This window comes from Copadichromis virginalis, linkage group LG16 (genome assembly GCF_057382275.1).
Source record: "Copadichromis virginalis isolate Kocher_CV1m ecotype Utaka linkage group LG16, C_Virginalis_male_GT1.1, whole genome shotgun sequence".
NCBI lineage: Eukaryota > Metazoa > Chordata > Actinopteri > Cichliformes > Cichlidae > Copadichromis > Copadichromis virginalis.
In genome coordinates this window covers 34565434-34587827 of record NC_140633.1, presented here as the reverse complement: position 1 = coordinate 34587827, position 22394 = coordinate 34565434, and the positions used below count along the sequence as shown (strand labels likewise).

Below are 22394 nucleotides of genomic sequence, written 5' to 3'. Positions count from 1 at the left end.
CACTAATAAATCAATAGGACAAAAAATATCCATCTAGCTACTGAAACGTTTATAAATAAATATGAAAACATTTAAAAGTAAAAAAATTTAATAAATAAAAGAAATACTTTTTTTTTTAACAAAACCAGTTTCAGAAAAAATATTTATTAATAAATATCTGTATAATGTCCTTTTTAGATACAGTACTGTTATACACTGCTTTGGGAAATCGCAATGACAATGACATCAGCTAGGGATCTTCATCTTTAAGGGTGGCAGCCTGATCGTGGCGGCCTTCACCTCCGCTGTGATGTCAACGCCCAGCGGGGCCCTGCAACAACATCATCGATGAGCCAGTGTCGATTTAACCGGGGGGGGGACGACACACACTTTAGAAAGAAAACTTAAAAGAACAATAAAATAAACCTCGTGAATAAATAAACTGACCTTGGCTCGTAGCAAACGTCAACATCTGGAGCCAGGATCCCTTTTCCTTCTCTCAGCCGCTCCACGCCGTTCCTAGTTTTAAAAATGAAAAATTAAGGAAAATGTTTTTCTCATCCTAATCTAAGAAAATTAAATCCGATTGGCTGACAGGACAGTAAATGCACCATGCAATCATCACTCCGTTGTCAGTGCAGAACTTTGCAGGAGGGCAGATCAGATGCAGACTGGTCATCTCCGTGACAATCGTCAGAGCTTTTCGGATGTACTGGTTGCTCGCAACTCCCCCAGAAAGCACCTAAACGTAAATCAATGTAAAGTAAAGGACTAGTTTTACTTTATATTATTTTCACTGTGAACACATTATAAGAAAGCAGCACAAACAGAGACATGTTTATTAAATCTATGGAAGAAATCTTTGGCTCCCGAGGATCGTTTGTACAGAAACCGACCTCATTACCAGAAATTTAGATCTTGTTTAATATGAACATCCACCAGTGAACATGAGACAAAATAAGGTAAGGTATAATAAGTAATGATCCTGTGACAAAGGTGAATGTGACTATAGAAAGAAAAGTTAAGGTTAAAGCACTTTAAGCTCAGGAAGCTTTAAAACCATTCTAAAGATTTCAGCTTTGCATGATTCACAGTTCAAAATAATCCTTCTTTGAGACAATTTTCTTCTGACTGGCTGCAGGTGGGTGGGGATATCCCAGCAAACTCACCAAGGTGGGGCTGCTCGGCGGCAGCAGGCCGTTTGCCTTGCAGAACAGGATGGCGCGGTGTGTGCGCTTCGCCAGGTGGGCGGCGACGGTGTGCTGAGCGGCAGCTGCAATATCATTCACACATTTCAGCAGTGTCCCCTCTTCCACACCTACAGAGGGAGGGGAGGAGAGCCTAAAAGTCAGAGGTGAATCGCTGCTGCAGGCGTTATGGGGGAAACGGGGCTCGTACCTTCCTCTGCTTCTTTTTTCATTATCGTCATCGTAATCTGATTTCTGAGTCCAGCAAAGGAAAAGCAGCAGTCGTGCGTTTGTCCCATTGGTGTCCTGAAAGAGAACTTCGTCCTATCGCCGTCCCGAGCGAGCAGCTCTATGGCCTGGCCTCCGCTCAGCGAGGAGCACTGCGGGTGTTTGACGAGGGACAAACGTCTCGCCACCTGTAGGTCACAAAAAGTTTCATCTGCATAAAGAACTGAGGCTGTTGATGTTTCTCAAACTTCCAGCAACTCTCTTGCTTTGATCTCATGTGGGCTAGACCAGTGAAACACCTCTTGCTGAAGTATACAGAAATGTAACTACACGTTTTATCAATGAAATATCTTGAGAAATCTGTCAGCACGTCTCTTTGAGCTTAAATTGTAAGAAGTAAATGTGTAAAATTACAAAAAGCTATCATTTAATGGAATATGAATAACCATTGGGGAGATAAAGATAACCCCAATGGTTATATATGAAGACTGAAAAAAAATTTTCGTCTGATTTTCAGTATTGCTCTTATTGTGAAAGGACTCAAGGTTCTCTCATTGATCCTTCCTGAGCCCAGCCTCCCCAGTGGTCCCTATCCTGGATCACTTTTATGTAAAACACACTACGGACATGAAAAATCAGGATTTTGTGTTTTGGAAGTGAAAGATTTTCTCAACTTCTTGTGCTTTTGATTTTGTGGACTTCCTTCTCCAGGATCCCAAATCCTAATCTGTCTCCCTGTATCTGAGTCTGTCAGACAGCAGGGTCTCTAACATTTCTCAGTCTGCAGTCACCATGCCAACTGGTCCCCACAGGTGTGTGTGGCAATGTCACAAAACTAATTCATCATGTGGACGACACCTTGATAACTTTACAAAGGCCGGGTTAATGACCTCAGACCTGTAGCTCTCAGCCCCGCTCTGATGAAATGCTTGTAAAGGTCACATCTTCACTTCCTGCCACCCTGGACTAACAGGTCAATACCACCCTCTGCGCTGCACTGACACACCTCGAACATCAGGGGTCATGTATGAACGCTGTTTTTAGTCTCAAATTTGGGACTTCTTAACAAAGTGACCACAGGCCCTTACAGAGGGGACTTACAAATAACGGGATTCTAGTCTATCCTAAACATGTAAATTAGTTTTGTATGTCATTACGGTCTCACTTTATCTAGAGTATCTCCGGGAGCTTCATCCAGAGCGTGACCCAAAAGCAGGAAGTCATCAACTCCCCGGGCCACAGCGAGGAGTGAGTGGCCTCCGGACACGAGCAGCACCAGGAAGGGGAAGCTGACGGGCTGGAGCATCCTCACAGTCAGGGCGTGGGCCTCCATGTGGTGGATGGGGATGAATGGCTTGTCATGCCGCCTCACCAACTGCCGAGTGAACTCAAGTCCGACACCCAAGCTCAGGGCCAGCCCGGGCTTCACTGTGGTGGCGATGGCGGCCAACTGGCTTGGGGCCACGCCACTCCTCTCCAAAGCCTCCTGGACCACACGCTCAATGTTCTCCCTGTGGAGCTGCTGGGCCACGGTAGGGATGATGCCTCCAGTCCTGCAGGTTTGAGAGCATGTCAGGTTACTCTGTTTATCTATGACGATCGCTGCCAGTTTTTTACAGCCCCTAACAAGCAGTGACCTTGACCTCTGACACCTACCTGAGATGCACCTCCTTCTGTGAATGCAGAGACTCTCCCAGTATGGCGCCAGTCTCATCCAGCACAGCCGCTCCCGTGTCATCACAGCTGGTCTCGATGCCCAGAACCAACCTAGAGCAGGAAGCAGTGTGACGGAGTGTGTATCCGAGCTGCAGCAGCCTCAGAGCCTTCACTTTACTGCGAAACATCTTCCCGAACTAGTCACACCTGTGAGGACAGGCAGGTAATACCTCAGGGTGACTTCACAGCAGTTCCTCCAGACATTAAACTAACATAATGGTAAGCCATGAATAAGTTCTTAGAGTTCAGGAAGCATGATAAACAACTGTATCTGTCCAGAAAACGTGGGTTAACCCAAGTTTCTGTCCTGCTTCGTCTCGCTGTGCTACATGTAAATAATTCCGACTACCCCAAACTCTGTGATTAAAAACACAAAACTGACAACAAAAAGGCGAATCAACAAATTTGGCATTAATACTACTTAAAACATTTCTATAAACTCAATAATAGAAAACGTATTTCGAAAAAATAAGGCACAGGTCCAAAAAGTCGACGCTTCTTTCTCTTCCGGACATTTTATTTCGGTGCACAAACGCGTTATTGCGGATGGCGTCGGGCTGTTGGGATTTTACCTGAAGAAACGGAATTTTCATCAGATTATTTATGTCTAACCAGGTAAATCAGGTTCTTCTGCATGCTCTCCGTCGCAGTGTGCCGTTTTTAGAGTTCCTGCAGGTATCGAGTAGCCTCTAAACCCGGAATTCTTTTCAAAATCGCCCGTTTCCGTACAGTAAACTTGCCTTTGCGTTGCCTTTGGGGCCACACAGAATGTCGGATTTCTGTTTTGCGGTAAATAATTCAAGAAATAAAAATGTAACCGATATTAATGTGAAAGGTAGGAATTCTTTTACAAAGGCACAATATTCATAAGAATTTATTTGACTTAAATAAAACTATTATTTATCTATCTTTCTTTCACGGAGTCATAAACTCACACAGCGCCGTTTTAGCACTTAATTTAACGAGCAATTACACACACACGCACACTAACTTTAAAGCTTGGTGTTGTTGGTTTTTGCTGACCAAAAATCATCGGATTTGGATGTCGAGAAAAAAGTTTTTACGACACTGGAGCTCGCGTGACCCGCGACTTTAAAGGCAGCGTCGTGTTTCTTTTTCTTGTTTTTCTCGAATTTTTCTGTTTTTAACTGCAGAACAAACAAAAGCCTGCTGTTGAGTGAGTGAAAGGTTTTAATGATCATTCAGTCTGAGTGAAGCTCCGTGTATGATGGGCTGTGGACACAGAGAGGAAATTCATCGGATTTAAAAAAAAAAAAAAAGGCTTTTCTAACTCTATGGACAGAAATTCAGAGATTAAAATTCACAAGTTTACAACTTTAATTTCATTCATTTTATGAATAAAAATCTGAATTTTAAAGTAAGTTTAAGTCTAAGGGGAAGGGGAAAATAAATCTCAATTGTAATTTTAGAGAAAAAACATGGGAATGCAGCAGAGTATTCATTACTTCTCATTAATTTAGTATAAAAATAACTGAAAATGTACCTTTTTAAAATAAAATAAATGTATTTAATTCATTTTAATAAACTTAAACTTTTTAAAAAAAACAACTAATTTAATATAAATATTAGTGAACCACAGAAAGACTGCTTTATTATTTTTATTTATTTTTTTCTGGGTTTTAATGAGTTTCATGTTAACTTTCTTAAGGAGGCATGGAGCGCCCAGCATGTATTTTGGAGGAGTTGAAGCAGTTTGTCGTAAGCGAAGCTCCGCCCACAGCGTATTGTGTTCCAGATTTCATATCTGAGGACGAGGAGTCGTACCTCCTCCAGCAGGTCTACAGGTCTCCAAAGACTAAGTGGACTCAGTTGTCGGGCCGGAGGCTCCAGAACTGGGGAGGGTTACCACACCCCAAAGGCATGCTGGGAGAGCGGCTTCCCGATTGGCTCCAGACGTACTGTGAGAAGATTTCGTCTCTGGGCACGTTCAGTGGGAAAACGGCCAATCACGTGCTGGTGAATGAGTATAAACCAGGAGAGGGGATCATGCCCCACGAGGATGGGCCGCTGTACCACCCCACCGTCACCACCATCAGCCTGGGCTCTCACACCCTGCTGGACTTCTATACGCCGCTCAGCAGCACTGAGGGCGCCGCACCGCAGACAGCGGAGAGCCGCTTCCTGTTCTCGCTTCTGGTAAGGCCACGAAGCCTTCTCATCCTGCAGGATGAAATGTACCAGCGCCTCCTTCACGGTATCCAGGGGCGCGAGCAGGACACGCTGACCGAGAAGGTGGTGAACCTGTCTGCCGCCGGGGCGCAACTGGGTGAGGAGCTGAACCGAGGCACCAGGGTGTCTCTGACCATACGGCACGTGCCCAAGGTCATCAAGACGAAGCTGATGCTGGGAAAGCGATGAAGAGCGATAGAGCTGACACTACAGCACAGTGATGGAGTTTTAGTTCAGATGGATTCACCGAGTGAATATTAAAAGGATTTTAGCATCTGTGTGTAAAACGACCAGAACTGATCACCACTGAGTCTTTAAGTTTTATGTTTTAATCAAGTAATCTGATGCACTTTCACACCTGGAATAATTTATTTGGAGTTCATCAGATGTTTGTTTATGTGACAGATGAAAATAAATACGACCATAAGCGGTGTGTGCGCCGTGGGTTTGCTTACAAACACATCCACCAGTCTGTTAGTCTGTCTTAGTAAAGTGATGCACCGCCATGTGCTGCCAGCATGGGCGTGAGACACAGTTTAAAAGTCCAGCAGAGGCCGGATACTCAAAGAGCTGAACTTTAAAGTCACACAGGTCATGCAAAACTTCCATTAGAAGTAGTGGACAGAGCGATTAAACAAGCACGGCCATTCCTGTGGTTTTACGTATCAGCAGGTCTTAAAATGATTTAAATAGATGAGCAACAAAACATGACACATTACACCGTCTCATTATTTAACATAAACTGAACAAAAGTGAAGAAACAGTGCTGTGAAAACTAAGTATGTCCTCATCGCTTCCACACGAATTCGGAATAACTATCGTCTGGAGCATTCAGGTGTGTTAACACAATCCAACAATCTTCCCAGGAGTAGATACCCCAACACATTCACTCCAAGGTCAGACTGAGAAATACTTAGAGAAAAAAAATCCAAGAGCTCCATGTCGGACCCAACCGGCTTCAGGCAGCTAAAGGTTAAAGTTCAAGGCTGAAGAAATATGCTTTGTTTGGAAGGGTTACCTGGAGAAAGCCTTTTCTCTCTAAAAAGAACATGGCAGCACGGCTTAAGTTAGCAAAGCTGCATCTGAGCAGTGTTAGAGGTCTGTGCATAAATGAATGTCTGCAAACACCAGAGAACTGAAGCCAACGCTGTAAAGAAAGGGTGGGTCAAAGTTCCTCCACAACAGTGTGAAACACTTGATCAGAAAAGCATGACTTCAAGTTTTGGCTATTACGCCACCACGTAAAGGGAGTTAAACAGAATGAGTGAAACATTTTGGAGATCAGAGTAACGTGGACCCAGAGATACTCGAGGTGGTTTGAATCCATAAAAACACAGTTTTGCTTAAATGAAGAAATGTGAATGAACGTCAGTTTGAGTTTTCATGTTTTATTGTTGATCAACGAGAGATAAGAGAAATACAAAACCCCTCACGGTACCTGTTAATTTGTCTCGTGTATACAGGTGTGTTTCCTAGTTAGAAACTACATAATGGAGATCATGTCATATGTGGGTTGTCCACCAGGGGGCAGTGTTTACATATTTACTTTAAAGTGCAACTCCCCTGTTATTTATATTTGTCATAAGCTCAACTTGGGAGGATGGTTTTGAATCAATACTAATAATCTTCATTTTAATTATTTATTAAATAAAGATTTGCAGTTTTTTTTTAATAAACATGGCTTGATTTATGGGAAAAAATGTCAATATCTCCATCTTCACTCCCACCACACTGAGAAGGTTAAAACATTGAAGGTTGGAGGGAAACCCTGCAAACATGATTTCTGAGAGAGCCGTCCCTGCTGGAAGCCAGGTTTGATGAGTAACTGAAGGTTTTGTCATGTGCTGACAGGACGATACCGGGAGATCAGAGCCGCCGATGAAGCGCTGGAAAGGCTCGCCGTGTGATGTCGACTCCTGGGTCGCCCTTCCAGTCCTGTCAGATGAGCAGTCGCAGGATGTCGAGCTGGTGGAGGTGTACGCTGCGCCCATCCTCGACAAGAAGGAGACGTCTCGGCTCGTCAGGGAATTGAACAGCCTCTGTCCGCTGAGCGGCCTTCAGCACGTCAAGAGGGTGCGGCCGTGCAGCGAGAGATCCCACCCCCTGGAAGTCCTCGTGTGCCTCGTCAGTGATGTGCCAAAAATGCAGGTGGTTAGCATTGACTCTCTGCTGCCCTCAGGTGGAATAAATTGCAACGGGTTGGGCGAGCCTTTTGTGGTTAAGGTTCCCGCTCGTGCCCCTTTGACCCGACCCCAGTTTGAGTTAGCGAGCCAACACTGGCCCACGTCCTTTCACGAGGACAAGCAGGTGACAGTCGCCCTGAGAGGAGAGCTCTTCAGCCACCATCAGAAGGAAAGGATACACGCCTACATGGCGTCCGCTGTGACTGCAGCCAGAGAAGGAGGCGTGGCGGGGATGGAGGCCATCGGGGCTGTGGTGGTCGACCCAAAGACGGAGAGGATCATTGCAGTCGGCCACGACTGCAGACGCAAGCACCTTCTTCATCACGCTGTCATGGTCGTCATCGACCTTGTAGCTCGGAGTCAGGGCGGTGGGTTTTATGGTTTTGACAGTTACCCCGCCTGCAGGTTTACTTCAGCGAGCTCAGTTCAAACGGAGGCCCAGATAGAGAACGGCACTCAGCCGTACATTTGCACCGGGTACGACCTTTACGTGACGAGGGAACCTTGTGTGATGTGTGCCATGGCCCTCGTTCACTCTCGGATCGGTAGGGTTTTCTACGGAGTCACTTCAGCTGACGGGGCGTTAGGGTCAAAGTTCAAAATCCACACTCAGAAAGATCTGAACCATCGATTCGAGGTGTACAGAGGAGTTCTAAGCAGGGAGTGTGAGGATCTTCACAGCATGGATGACCACATCAAAAAGGACAGAGGAGAATGAAGCCAACTTTTTATTACACCTTGGAAATGAATTTAAAACTCAGACATGAAAGAGAAGCCAGCTACATTTTCTCTAATGGCCTGCAGGGGGCAGCGACTCGTCAGACGCTGTAAGACTTCTGATCCTGTAGAAGTCAATGAGAAGACAGCCACGTCTCCCTTTGGTTTTTGGCTTCCGAAAACATGTTCCTGATGAGTTAAATCAAACATTCAGTCCAGTTAAATTATGATCACGACTGGAGTCAGAAATGAGGATTAATCAGGACATGCTCATTATATAAATACCTGTTAATCACAAGTCTGTAAAATGTTGATGTTTTAAGCTAAGATAAACTTCAACATCTACTGAGTTAATTATGCTTTTGTATCAGAGATCCAGTGAGAAATTTTTTATTACATTTTTTATCCAAACCCAGATAAAGAACTTGTGTATTTGTCTCCATCTAGTGGTCAATTAGATTTACTGCAGTGGTTAAATCCTTTACCTTCAAAGCATATCGGAACATCAGCTCTGCTTTCGCCTGGAAGCTTCTTCGCACAGCTGCCCACACTGAGAGATCTCTAGAGATTTTATTACGCCACAAAACCACTACCTACAGCAGTTATTTAAATCGAAACACCCAATGCAGCTCTTTAGAGATCAAGATGTGGATGTTAGATGTTGATGTTTCCTCAATTCTCCCTCAAAGGTCCCACAATATTTAATCACACATGTATTTAAAAGACCTCATAAGGAAACATAATAAAGGCTAAAAGAGAAAATTCAACAGCTAAATGTATTTTTTTAAAAAGCAAACAAACTGGTAAACAATGCCCCCTGGTGGTTGAATTTTTAGCTACATTTTGCAGAAAGTGGTTACTGAAAGTACCTTTAATGTGTTTGAGCTGGAGTGGAAGCGTATAGAGAGGATGTACATACACCTACAGCCAATTAACCCTCAAATGGATGTCTTTGGACTGTGGGAGGTGCACTACAGATTTATGACATTGATCAGTAATTGAACGGCGTCAAAACTTACGTTAAACCAGTGTGCTGATTTATTTACCAACTTATGACGTGGAATGCTTTCATACACAAAATGAGCTGATATTCTTCCTACAAATACAAAATACAAAACAGAAATCCTGAAAACTGAGTGCATCCTTATTCTACATCCTCGCTGGTGTTTCCGGCCTCCTTTGTGACGTCATCAGCTTCAGTGTCTTTTTCGGGCTCTGGCTCCTCTGAAGGTTCGGGCTGAGATTCCTCCATTGGCTCCTCTACTGGTTCTGGTTCAGGTACCGGGGTCTCAGCCTCCGACTCCACCTGGAGAAAATCAAAAGCATTAAACGACTACCTATGAATGGCATGCAGGGCCCTAAGAATCCAGCCACAGCAAAGAAACATCACCGTCACAGTTATTAAAGACATGAGATTAAATTGTGACAGTGCCAGAGTGTCTTTTTCTGGATTAGCACTGGATTGGATTTTATCTTAGCTAATGCTGTGATTTTAGCTTTTCCTTTGCAAATTTTAGCTCATGGAAATGTGGTATTCCACAGGGTTCAACTGTAGGACCACTACAGTTTAACTTAAAAGAAGTGTGTTACTGAAACTATCCCGATGATACTCAACTGTATACTTCACTGTAACTTGATTATTTAAGCCCTGCTGACACACTTTCAGAATATATACAGGATGATATTAACTTTCTACGTTCAAACTTTTAGAACTCCTGGTTATTTGAGCTAAATTTTATGACTTTCCAGAGCTGGAGTTGTAAGTAAGTTACAGCTGGTATTCCTGTTTAGCCTTTTCAGTGGTCTACTTCCTGTTCTAGTTATTATTTTACCAGATTTTTGCTTTTTTAATGAATTTTATGTTTTATATGCATGTTTTATTTTATTTTTCAGGACTTTTGTTGATCTTTATTTTTTTATTAGCACTCCTTTTATTTTAGATGTTTTTCATTGTTGCTTGTTTTTTGGAAGCAAGCAACAAGGTTTCCTTTGTGCTCTTAAATAAAATTTTGCTTTCTTACATTCAGTTTTAACCAAACTTGAATTCAGTTATGCACTACAATAAAAATAAATCCTCAATTCACAGCAGTTTATATTTACTTTAAAACCTCAAACATCCGACCTTTTGTATTATCTGCAATCTAAATTAACTCTGGTGCTGAAGCCGCTTTTAAAGCCTTTAACTTGTCGTAGTTTCCTTTTTACCTGTGAGATATTAAGTGTCTCTTCCTGTATTGCTGGTTCAGACTCTTCTTGCTCCATCGGCTCTTCTTCATCTTTCTGAGTGACGGGCTCCAGCTGGACTGTTGTTTCTGGCTCTTTTGGTGCCTCTTCTACAACTGAAGGAGCTGGAGCTGCTTCCATCTGTAGGAAGATGTCACGTTAATTGCATTATTGAGATAATGGAGCCAAGAGGTAAAAGCTAGCTGACCAGAAATAAAGAAGCAGTGCTGGATGGAAATGTAATTTTTACAGATTGGCGATGGCCAATATGTTTATAAACTGCCCTAATTCAAGACATTCAAAAATCACCTGTAGCTCTTGATCTGTTACATCTGTCTCTACGACCGGCTCTGCAGGCTTCGGCTCTGGTTTTTTATTTGCTTCCAGGACCGCCATGATGGACCCGGGGATGTGCGCTTGCTATGTACACAGAGAGAAAAAAAAGAAAGTGGGTTGAAATGGAAGTTCAGGGTGAAGTAAAATGTTCAGAGGTGTGTAAATGTGGAAGCAGCTGTCACCTGGTGAGGCGTGAAGGAGTGGACGTGCTGCAGAAGAGGCGCCCTCATCTCCGGGCAGCGCTCGAACACGCTCGTGAGCTGAGCGGGCGGCAGCTGTAAGAGCACGCTGAACGACTGCGGCTTTGTCCTCTGGCAGCACTTCACGAATCCCTCCCACACCTTTGGATACTTCCACACCTGCAGGGCGAAATAATAGGAAGAAGATTAGCTTCAGCAGATGATCTTCTCTGGTTTCCTGCAAGATCAAAGTGTTGCTGACCTGCTTGACGATGAGGCGGGAGAGGATGTTCATCACAAAGCCGCCCAGTCGGGGGTACATGGTGAGAGACTGGATGACAGTGCGCATGAGCAGCATGGGGAGGGGGTTCTGCTCCATCAGCTGCTGCATCACCACCGCCAAAACTTCAGATGTGTACACATTCTTCTCGCCGAAGCAGAGGTTGGTAGCTGTCGGGCAGATGCTGAAGATTAAACGCTGACAACAGTTTGTTTGTCCACGACCGACACGCCATGTTTGAGGACTCACTGACCTTTTATGATGGACTTCATGTCACATTTGATTGAGTCTATGTTGTGCAAGGCGATGAGGAGGTCGCCTGGAGTGAGCGGGGACACAGAGGAACTCCCTTCACCTGCAAAACACAAAAGTCAAATCTCAGTCCACCACAGGAGTTAGACGAGACAGAAAAGTGATGAAGGGCTCTTACTGTGCTGAGTCCCCAGCAGCCTGTTAAAGACCTCCTTCACTACAATCGGGTTCAGTTTGATAAGTTTGGGAAGAGCCTGGATGACTTCGTTCTGCACGAGAAAAACAAGAAAAACCAGATTGAAAAACCCCCAAACTTAACAGGAAACGGTTCACTGAAGGTGTTCTCATAGTACACGTTCCACAGTCCGATTATGGAGGCCAAAAGAACTCAAAATAACAATATTAGCTATAAATTAATCTTTTACCCTTTTCTTTTTTTTTTGGTAATTAAGTAAATAGAAATAGAAATGTAACAAGGTGGAAGGAGGCTCTATAACCAGAAAAATTATGAGCTCTGATGATGATGATATCCTTCACTTTGCTGTTGCTCAAAGTTAGAGGGAATTCCTCCATGACGTCATCTCACAGGTGAGCTCTGATATTTATCCGTGGTGTATCTTCAGCAACAATAACTATTGTGGTCATCTCATTGGCTTTACTTACTGACAGTGTGTACGCACAAATCAGTGATTTTTCAATGTTTTTGTACCTGAATATGTTCAAATTCAGAAGTTTTTCTGACCGTGTGTACAAACAGACAAAATCCTGGCTGTCTTAAAAAGCTTAAATAAAACCTTTTAAAATGAACACTACAACAACTAATTATTATTTTTGCCATTTGGTCATTATTTACAGTTTTCCAAAATATATATATATAAACCATAAAAAAAGTCCAAAATTATAATTAAATAAAAAGTAAAATAAACCGTAACCAAAACAAAACATCAAAAGTGGCCCTGAGTGTGTTCATGAACAGCTACAAAGCCAAATTAGCACCTGTCGTCATTCACCTGATGATGAAGAACAATCATTACCTTTTCCAGCCCGTTGATAACGGGGATCAGGAATCGAACATCTGGCACCCGCTTGTGGTAAAGGTCTCGCACCCTCTCCACCAGCTCTGGAGATGGAGGCACTGAGTGGAGGGAGAAAAATTATGTTACCCATCAGCAGAAGAACGGGGGCATATTCAACTGGATTCTGCGGTTCCTGTTTTTACCTTTATCTGTGAGAATGTGCAGGCATCGAGTGACCAGAGTCTCCGCTCCTTTAGGACAGTTTTCCACCAAAAGCAGCAGCTCAGGAGAGTTCATGCCCATCCCACGGATCTACAGAAACAAAGAACAGAAGAGGACTTGATAATAACATTCAGAAAGATGAGCATTACTTCTTACTTACAGCAACCACGCCGCTAATTATACAAACTTTGAGTCTTGATATAAATTAATGGCGAATCAAAAATCCGAAAAGGGCTTGAAATGAAAGTGAGGAGTGACTTACAGGCTGCTCGATGGCTCGAAGCACGCTGCGTTTGATGTCAGCGATGGCCTCGGTGTAGACGCTGGCGAGTTCGTGGACCAGCCGGTGGTTCAGAGGAAGCAGGGAAAGGTAGAGGAACAGACACTGCCTCACAGTCTCTTCAGTCCAGGGAGCAGCCACCTCTGCCTCAGCAAAAAACACAGAGTGGAGGTCAGAAAAGTCTGAACAACTCACTTAGTAAGCACCTAAAATGCTACTCTTACACACTCTGTATATAAAAAATGGACTTAGCCACTGTGACATCTCCTGATGGTTTTGTACTCCACACTTGGACAGCTTAATGTCAGCATTTAGGCTGCTATAATGTTGTTTTTTTGTAGCCAGACGTGGCCATATTTGTACAAAATTGTAAAGTGCTAACGGGCTATTTGCTAATTAGCCAATGCTAGCAATCTTTTTTTTTTCCCACTTTAACTGAAGCAGAAACAGCAAACAGCAAAAAATGCTCCAAAAAGCATCAACAGCACAAAAAAGTTCTAGTTCAGATTCAATGTGTGGTCACTAGCTGGAATGGCAAATGTTAAAGCGGCCACACCCCTAACTTTAAGCTGGGCTGCTGAGTGCATGCTGAAGGCAAACCTGTGTCTTTGTCGGCCCCGAAGAGCAGAGACGGAGGGTTGGGGTGAACCAGGAGCTGCAGGTAGTTCAGGGCAAACTTTTCGATGTAGTCCCTGAGATGGTCCTTCTCGTACATGCGCTTCAGAAAAGCCAAGGCAGTGGTTCGCACCTGAGAGAAAAAAAAAAAACCCAAAAAAGGAAAAATATATGACATTTTCTTTTAAAAACACTACCCGAGGGAATTTCAGGGTGAAGACGCGTACACCACCTTCTCCTTTTCATGGGAGCTGAGATCCAGGAGCACGTGCAGATACTGAAACTGCCTCGAAGGACGTTTGACGATGAGCTCTTTCAGCGTCGTCATGCCCAAATACACCCGAGACTGAAACACAGGTCACAGTTAACAGGACGTTAACTACAATCCAACAAACCCAACAATCCATAGATGTATATAACATGGTCCACCACCTTGCTTGGTGCTGCTTTCTGAGGTTTTAATGGAAGAAGCGGCGCACCAGCGCTTCATCACAATGCGTGTTTTGTTTTTTTAACATTTCAAAAAGATAAAACTGATGAAACCAAGCTGATAAATATCATCCAATCACATCACTATATGCCATCATATCCACCCATGTCAGTCAAGAGGAGCATTATACTGGTGCCGCCATTTACCTCGTCCTCACAGTAACGCCGTATGACTTCCAGTGCCGACTCTGTGATGATCGGCGCCTCCAGCACCAGTTTGGTGAAAAGTCTGAAACGGTCAAAAATCAGCTGGTAACTCAACTGAAAGCAGGTTTAGCAACAGAAGATCAATTCAGCTAAATTTTATTTCTATATCTGTGCCAGAAACCAGATTTGTTCTGTGCAAATATTAAAAGCGCTTCTTCCTGTCCCTGCCTTTCACAATAAAAACCCTTGACATATTCCCTGTGTGACAGTGAACAAAATAGGAGGAGATTTAAGGTTAAAATACACTTTTATATTTTACTTTTTTACTTATGAAATTCGAACATCACCAAAACAACTTCTGCTCTGATTGTTAAACATGTTCGGGGTTCAGCAGTTCTCTATTATGACCTTCGCAGGCCAAATCAAAAAGTGGGACATTATCATGAATGAAGGATGGGGGATGAGGGATATGAATGCCACTTTATTGGCAAGCAGATGTAATATATTATTGGCCAGTAGTAGCGCTGTGGAGTGTTGGTGCAGGACTCCTGTGAATCGTAAACATTAATATAAAACATTTAATATGTCACAACTATCTATTCAACAGGATAAACCTGGATGAACGTGATAATCTGTGAAAGAGAATATTTTCAACACGACTGACTGCACATTCATAAAACTACACTACTGAATGGCATGCTGGGTAATTCTAGACAACAGTGGGAGGAGCTCTGTGCTGCATTGAGGAGCAGTAAAGAGTGTTGTGCTCTCACCCGTCTCTCTGCTCAGGCTTCTCCTGCAGGCCGGACAGCAGCGTGTACAGACAGTGGTCGTAGCTGTCCAGCAGCCCCGACGGCAGCTGGCTGAGGTAGGTGTTGTACTCCTGATAGAGCAGCGAGAAGGCCAGGTCGCTCCTTGTCCTGATGTCGTCCAGGATGAAGTCCAGCACGTCAGCTTTCATCATCCCGTCGAACTGTGTCACAAGCCGGGAGAGGAGCTTCACCCGGACCTGCCGCACATATTTCAAACCAGGTCATATCATTGCTTCGTTTTTGTTGTTTGCTTCTTAGTGATTATACGACTGGCTGGGGTTACTCACATGAGACATTCCACTTTGAGCAATCGCCTTCTCAGAATGCAGGATGCGCTTCACCGCCTTCGAGGTCAAGTTCTCGATCTGGCTGTCCGATAGCTGCTGGACGATGTCGGAAAGTCGAAATACTTTTTTCCTGCCGCTTGCTCCGGTCATCCTGAAACAACGTAAAACTCGCTGATCAACAATGATTCAGAAGCTTTGGAGAAAAAAAATTATTCCACTTAATTTCCAGATGTGATGTAAAGAAACATCTTTAAACTGTAGACGGTGACCTTGCATCATTTCCTGAACTCACTTGGTCTGTGCAGATGGAAGGATGGGCTCCGGAAGCCTCTTTACCACCGCGGCTGGAACTTCCGGTAAAGCCTTTTCTGCGTAACCTCCGACCACAGAAATGGCCTGCCCGACCATCACGGCAGGAACTTTGCGTTTGATGAGGATGTCTTTAGAGCCAACATCGTCATCATTTTCCTCTTTAACAGCGCCCTCCCCTCTGGCTTTGCACTGCTCAAGTCCTGCGAGACAGACACAGATAACAGTGGCATCTCAGTTCATCTGTCAAGGGTTTCAAGTTTAAGAGATGGGTCACATAAGCTTCTTCTTCTGACCTGGACCGATCCCTGCAGCGGTCATCTGTGTGGCCATCAGCCTGGCCAGATGTTTAATTTGAGCGTCAGTGCCTGCTGACTCCACAGGTGTGTAAGTGGCTTGGAAGGAGGCTGGCATGATATCAGGCAGGTAGACCATGCTGATGAGCACCTGAAGAGTGACACAGGGGGTGTGAGGTGAGCTGTGAGGCAGTTTGGGTTAAAAGGAAAGGGAGCAGAATAAAAATGGTCCTTACAAGGTTGGCCACGTTCTCAGGGGTGAGCAGCGGGTGCAGGAACTCGGCCGTGAGGTCGATGGCGGACTGAGCGACGGGAACAGCGGCCGGCTTCGGAACCGAGAGGGGGACGGGCTCCTCTTTGTCCTCGTCATCTTCAATAAGTGCCGGCTCTGAATGCAGGCAGACAAAGGTCAGAGGAATCCAAATTATTTTTTGCACAATTACCAGCTTTTCCTTTAGACTGGAGTCTGAAAATGTTAATGTTAAATGACATTTCTCTCATTAACCCTGGAGAACCCATGGGGTCAAATTTGACCTGACCCCATTGGTTCTCCAGGGTTAAACATGCTCTACAGTTTACAGCAGATCTGAAAAAGCTACAAAAATTCTAAAACTAAATAAAAGTGCTTTAATACAGCTATAAAATACTTTGTGCTTTTCACACATTTCTGCTCATGTGTAGCCATGCTGACACCACCACAACAGGAATAGTGAATTCTAGTGAATTCACTATTCCTGTGAATCCACAATTCGGCCTGGGGCTCGGTCACTCAGGCACAGCTGGCTGCCGGCGGAGCTCACGGGCGCGTCACTGCAACTCCCCCTGGCTTCTGCTCCGCGGCTGCTGAATGAGCCCTCATCTGGGACTCTCCTCAGCTCTTACTGGGACAGTGGCGCGGCTGCCCCTCTGTGGGTCTTCCTTGGTCTCTTGTGTTCTGGGGGCCTCTGGATGTCTGGAGTTTTGATCTCCTCCATACCTGCTTCATACCATAGAGGACAGGGCTGTGGCTCCCCACACTCCCTAGCAGATCATTACATGGAGAAACCTTTGGAATGCAAGCATGCTGATCCACACAGGTATGCACACAGGTGTACACATGGGTATTCACAGACACGGACTACAGCTTTCTTGGCTGCTGCCTCAAAGCACACTGTGCGCTGTCTATCTTGCGTGCTGCACAATATTGTTTATTATTTAGTAACTATTGATATCTACTGCTAGCTAGTTTATTGTGATGGTGCTTTTTTTTTTTTCTTATTATGTTGCTCTTTGTTGTTTGCTTTCTCTTCTGGTTTTTTTTCTCCATACAGGTGATCCAGGTGTTTTTTTTTTTGTTTTGTTTTTTTTTCTCTCTTCCCCCCCTTCTCACCGTCTCTTCTCCCCTTTGGTTTTCTTTCTCTCCCTCTCTTTCTTTCATTCTTTCTCCCTGTCCTATCCCACAGTCATGTCTGTCCCGTTTGTAGCAACTGAAAATAAAATAAATTCATAATTATAATAAAGGTCAATCAAATGGACCAATATGGCAAGGCCATGATGATCCACTTGGTAAAATAAATCCGCTTGGCATCTTTCTTGGCCTTAAGACAACAATTCTGATGGCTATAGATCCAAACGGGACAAAAAAAAAGAAAAAAAAAAAAAAAAGAGAATATGAAGGTTTTTGTGATTTCACTGCATTTTCTTTACCCCAGGCTGCATGGTTAACACCTCTGCTACAGACACAGGCTGTTCATCATTAATCTGCAGCTATTTTTGAGATTACAAACACTTTTAATTTACACATTATTTCACCTGGTTCAGATTTTGGATTTAAGAGATTAGACAATGGGTTTCTAATTTAGAAAGCGATAGTGATAAATTTCTATTTCCTAAATGCAGTCACACTCAATCAGCCTCTTAAGGTGCTAATGGGTTGTTATAACATGCTGTTAAATGATCAGAGCGCACTCAGTTTTTTCTTCATTGCCGGGGCGATTGTGGCTCATAAGTTGGCAGTTCGTCTTGTAATCGGAAGGTTGCCGGTTCGAGCCCCGGCTCCGACAGTCTCGGTTGTGTGTCCTTGGGCAAGACACTTCACCCGGTGGCGCCAGTGTCCGGCAGCCTCGCCTCTGTCAGTCCGCCCCAGGGCAGCTGTGGCTACAATGTAGCTGCCATCACCAGTGTGTGAAAGTGTGTGTGTGAATGGGTGGATGACTGAATGTGTAAAGCGCTTTGGGGTCCTTAGGGACTAGTAAAGCGCTATACAAATATACCATTTCATGTCTCAAACATAATTCATGAACAGAAGCTGCTCTTTAGCACCAAACGATTAGACTTCGACCACAACAACTTAAACTGAAGTGCACTTTGTCGATTAACTATCCGACCAAGTTTAATCACAATCCGTGGATCCAGGTTAGCCTGAAACCACTCACCCATCTTGACCTTCTTTCCCTCGGTGTATTGCTCTTGGCGAGGCCTCTTTCGCTGCTCTCGTGGCACAGGCGTGGAGCGGGTGATTTCGCTTTGGGGCATTCCCAGGTCTAACAGCAGGATGCTGATCTGACCGTGAAACTCCAGGCTGCAGGGATGCTTGAGAACCGCCACCAGGTGGAGCTTCAGGTTCTTTCGCACGCTGCTTACCTGAGACTTTGCCAGAGTGGGGGGCAAGTTTGCTGAAAAATGAAAGTGTAGAGGAAACATCTTGTAATTGAGTTATTTAGCAGCTGCAGCCAGACTGTGAGAGGTCATAGTAAAGCAATATATCCTCTGATGTTATCAAACCTGGGAAAAACATGCTTTGAACTGATATCAGGCCGATATAACACTCTAAAGAGTGAGTGTGAATTCTGAGAAGAACTCACCGTGTAATGTCTCATACGCTTGCACCACCTCTGACATGAACATTGGTCTCTGGCGAGCGATGGTGGCCAGTGAGCCCAGCGCTGTGGTGAGGTTAATGCTGGATATGGCCGGGTGGACCATGAACTTAAGCAGCTTCTCCAGCGCCGTCTTTCCCTCCTCACACAGCTCATCTGTTTGGGAAAAAGCGAAGACATCAGCCTTAAAAGGTGAACGTCACCACCTCAACACATGACATTAGTCTAGTATCTGTACCGTAGTGAATGTACGAGTGATCTGTGGGAACTTTGTCCAGGCTGATGTCGCCTTCCTGACGCTTGGGGACGTCAGAGTCAGCCGTCCGTGGTGAAAGAGTAATGATTAAAGATTCGGTAAACTTGATGGCGTGAGTACGAACGCCGTCGTTCTCAGAGTCCAGCAAGGCCAGAACATCCCCTTTCATCTGTGTGACAAGATCCCAGCACGCCTCCTGCATTTCTGACACGGCTTTGGAGCGCACCAACCACTGAGACAAGAAAAGATAAAGGAAATGAAGATGAAGTGAAGAACAGAAACTGATCGCATAAAGAAAGAAATGGTAGAAATGAAGCGGGTAAATCTGACTCTTTGTACCTGAAGTGTGACTTTATACAGCTGGGTGAGGGTGAGGATGGCTTTCTTCACCACATTCACACTTTCATCCTTCAGCAACATGTTCAGGTTGGCGATGAGTCTGAGGAGGAGCTCATTGTCTCTTTTACTGAAAGCAGGATAATAAAACAGTAAAAAATCTCAAATGCTGACCCTGACTTAAAAAAACCCCCAAACAAACAAAACAACAGCAGGTCTGAAAACTCACCATGCCTCCTCGATGAAGCCGATCACAAACTTTTTCACTTCGATGGACTTGTCTGTCTGGAAAGCGATCATCTCCTACAGGAAAAAAACAAAACAAAAATGAGGCAAATTTAAATGAAACTACAGCTGGTTATGAGAGACAAATACTTGCTTACTTACATCCAAAAAATTGTCGAGAAGAGATGGATCCTTGTTGATGATGAGTTCCTGGACCTAAAGGTTAAATGCATGTACTGAATCAATGTTCTTGTGCATTCCTGTGTAAGTGGATTAGACACCAGTCTACACGGTTGCACTGAGATCTTCTGATCATTTCCAACTCTATATTGGACTCGGCTAGACTAGCTTTGCACAATTCACAGTTAAAAATAATAAATTTTTGCCTTATACTCAATCCATTGTGCAGCCCTTAAGTTCGTCCTCTCTGTTGTTGTTTTAGCCCCTCCCCCTTTAAGTCAGTTTTCTTCTGATTGGCTGCCCCTCATAATTAGAATATCTCATCTGCAGATATGGGTGAGACTTCAACACCATGCTCTGGCACCTTAGTAGTGTATAGTTAAACTTGTTTACAGTGAAATAAACAGGAACAATTTTTTCATGTAGGTTACAGGACAATAGTTTTACTGGTCTGGCACTCTTAAAAACAAACTGGGCTCTAAAACAAGTTTGACACTCCTGGTTTAGAGCCGTCTGAAGCCTTCTTGCTCACAGGGATTACCTGCACATACACAACCTCATTAGTGGAAATTTTGTACATGTTTAATATAAACATCCATTGCTGGAAAACATGTATGGGACAGAAAATCAGGAAAACCAAAATGGCTCCACTATAGAGTTTATGATTATACATGTTTAGCAAAAATATCACACATGTGACTTTCTGCCAGCAGCCTGGTGTAGGTAAAAAAAAGAAAAGCTTTTTGATGGTAGATCCAAAAAGATATGCTGACAGTAAAAAGTTTGTTTAAGCCTGCAAGTCCAAGTCATCATCTACAATAACTCAAACTGCTTTCAGCTGCACCTTTTAGGGATCATCCAGCTCATCCTATCCCTGCATCCTACTCTGTCACATCTCTTTACAACATCCTACCTGTACATTTACCTGTACCTTTTAGGATCGTTTTTAAAGTTATTTCTTTGTTTTTAAATCGGAGCTACTACAACCATATACCCCTGCCCGTTCCCTTAGGTCCACCAATCAGCAGCTCCTTAAGGTGCCAAAAACTAAGTATAAATTTAGAGGTGATCGTGCTTTTGCTTTAGCTGCTCCAAAGTTGTAGAATGATCTGCCCTTGCATGTTAGGCAGGCCTCTTCTCTTTCTGAGTTTAAAACTCTTCTTAAAATACATTTATTTGCTGAAGCCTTTGGCACCCTCTAAGGGGTTGACTCAATTTGTTTTAACATGTTTTATTTTATTTATGCTTATGCTATTTGTATATGTACAGCACTTTGTGAACCCTGGTTTTATGTTAAAGTGCTTTATAAATAAAGCTGGTATGGTATAGTATCCATATAGCTCCTCTGAGGTCCTCCTCTTTATCTTCTGCCTGGCAGCTCCATCTTCAACATCTTTTGTCTTATATATCCACTATTGTTCCTCTGCAAATGTCCAAACCATCTCAGCCTTGCTTCTCTAAATTTGTCTCCAAAGTGATTAACCTGAGCTGTCCCTCTCTCTGACAAACTCATTTCTAACCCTGTCCTTTCTGGTCACTCCCAGTGAAAATCTGAATATCTTTAGATTCTCTACCTTTCTCCACAGCCTGTGGTAAGGGCCGTGCTCGGTCTTTTGTATCACAGAGTTAAAAAGTCCAAGCTACAAACCTGTTTGAGCACATTCAGCTTCTCATCTGTGGGTATCAGAGCAGCCTGATTCAGGAGCTCCACAACCTGGAAGGAGAAGGCAGACCCCCATTACATTACAGTTGATTTAATAAAGGCACAGCTGAGAGATTTTCTAATTTAGGACAAACCTACTGTATGTGTACTTGTTGCTGCACCTTTCAGCAAGGTAAATGTAAGACCTTTAAACCCCTTTTTGTAAAAAGCTTTTCATTCTGGCAAAAAAGTGGTCTATTGCCGTTGAAAATGGTCGTCATTATTATAATCACAACTGTTGTGATTTCATCCAGTTTTTAAACCATAAAATCCATAAATCTTCCCCTAAAATGTTTATCAGCGATCACAAAAACGTACCTTCTCGCTGGTGGTCATATCGATGACAGCGGGGGCCTCAGAGTCCCCCTCCTGTGAAGAGAAGTCCATGTTGTGACCCTCACGCTGGTGATAACATGCTCCAAAGATCCTGTAAACACACGAATAATAAGGATGCTATCTGTGTTATTATACCAGAGTGCTAAACGCTGTTTATTAGCCTTTAATAAGACGCTCCTGTTAGCCTTGTGCTAACGGCGGGAGCTGCTTTAACTCCCTTTGTGCAAACACATGTGCAAAAGCTACTTACCGTTTAACTCTGTCTTTAATTTGTTCTTCCAACAACAACTGAATATCCCGGGTGTCAAGAACTTATAAACGCAGGAGGCGTCTTAAGCTAAAGCACTAAAACTCTTCTAGCTCATAATGGACGCAGCCATGTTTCACCGAAAAAAGCGGTGTCAAGCTTCTTCTTCGACGGTTGGGAATAACCACGCGCAAAAAAGAAAACAACGGCCACTAGAGGAGACACCTGCGCCACTACAACAACAGAAACCTGCTGTTCAGATAAAATTAACATTCAAGGACTCATATTCAAGGATTCAAGGATTTTCATTT

At 43.8% G+C, this 22394-nt stretch overlaps 4 protein-coding genes across 4 annotated transcripts; 2 read left to right on the top strand and 2 right to left on the bottom strand.

Annotated features, from left to right (window-relative positions):
• Positions 1–124: 124 nt before the first annotated feature.
• osgepl1 (O-sialoglycoprotein endopeptidase-like 1) lies at positions 125–3862 on the bottom strand. The gene is made up of 8 exons (XM_085434531.1): positions 3683–3862; positions 3051–3257; positions 2560–2947; positions 1378–1582; positions 1149–1297; positions 591–721; positions 427–498; positions 125–310 (listed from the first exon to the last, which is right to left on the bottom strand). The coding sequence occupies exons 2-8, from the start codon at positions 3236–3238 to the stop codon at positions 226–228; spliced, it is 1218 nt and encodes a 405-aa protein (XP_085290657.1). The 5' UTR covers positions 3239–3257; positions 3683–3862; the 3' UTR covers positions 125–225.
• Positions 3649–5733, top strand: alkbh6 (alkB homolog 6, nucleotide demethylase). Its single transcript, XM_085434533.1, has 2 exons — positions 3649–3725; positions 4780–5733. Exon 2 carries the CDS (start codon positions 4785–4787, stop codon positions 5487–5489), a length of 705 nt encoding a protein of 234 aa, XP_085290659.1. The 5' UTR covers positions 3649–3725; positions 4780–4784; the 3' UTR covers positions 5490–5733.
• On the top strand, positions 3660–9712 carry adat3 (adenosine deaminase tRNA specific 3). Its single transcript, XM_085434532.1, has 2 exons — positions 3660–3725; positions 7152–9712. Exons 1-2 carry the CDS (start codon positions 3714–3716, stop codon positions 8199–8201), a joined length of 1062 nt encoding a protein of 353 aa, XP_085290658.1. The 5' UTR covers positions 3660–3713; the 3' UTR covers positions 8202–9712.
• Positions 9216–22263, bottom strand: sympk (symplekin). The gene is made up of 27 exons (XM_085434530.1): positions 22087–22263; positions 21819–21927; positions 21447–21512; positions 19781–19834; positions 19623–19696; positions 19397–19523; positions 19040–19289; positions 18787–18957; positions 18358–18597; positions 16180–16331; positions 15944–16094; positions 15631–15850; positions 15339–15489; positions 15013–15248; positions 14240–14321; positions 13836–13949; positions 13589–13736; positions 12971–13131; positions 12690–12798; positions 12505–12605; positions 11649–11739; positions 11472–11573; positions 11201–11388; positions 10942–11118; positions 10733–10843; positions 10406–10564; positions 9216–9506 (listed from the first exon to the last, which is right to left on the bottom strand). The coding sequence occupies exons 2-27, from the start codon at positions 21885–21887 to the stop codon at positions 9345–9347; spliced, it is 3666 nt and encodes a 1221-aa protein (XP_085290656.1). The 5' UTR covers positions 21888–21927; positions 22087–22263; the 3' UTR covers positions 9216–9344.
• Positions 22264–22394: the final 131 nt, after the last annotated feature.

Bases quoted from the DNA above. Each gene is read 5' to 3' on its own strand.
- sympk (XM_085434530.1), bottom strand. From the start codon at position 21,887: ATGGACTTCTCTTCACAGGAGGGGGACTCTGAGGCCCCCGCTGTCATC. The intron at 19,697-19,780 runs GTAAGTAAGCAA...TTTTTCCTGTAG, and splicing joins TTCTCGACAATTTTTTGGAT to GAGATGATCGCTTTCCAGAC. The intron at 16,095-16,179 runs GTAAGGACCATT...GTCACTCTTCAG, and splicing joins CTGAGAACGTGGCCAACCTT to GTGCTCATCAGCATGGTCTA.
- osgepl1 (XM_085434531.1), bottom strand. From the start codon at position 3,238: ATGTTTCGCAGTAAAGTGAAGGCTCTGAGGCTGCTGCAGCTCGGATAC. The intron at 2,948-3,050 runs GTAGGTGTCAGA...TCAAACCTGCAG, and splicing joins CAGAAGGAGGTGCATCTCAG to GACTGGAGGCATCATCCCTA. The intron at 1,583-2,559 runs GTGAGACCGTAA...TGTGACCTACAG, and splicing joins CCGGAGATACTCTAGATAAA to GTGGCGAGACGTTTGTCCCT.
- alkbh6 (XM_085434533.1), top strand. From the start codon at position 4,785: ATGGAGCGCCCAGCATGTATTTTGGAGGAGTTGAAGCAGTTTGTCGTA.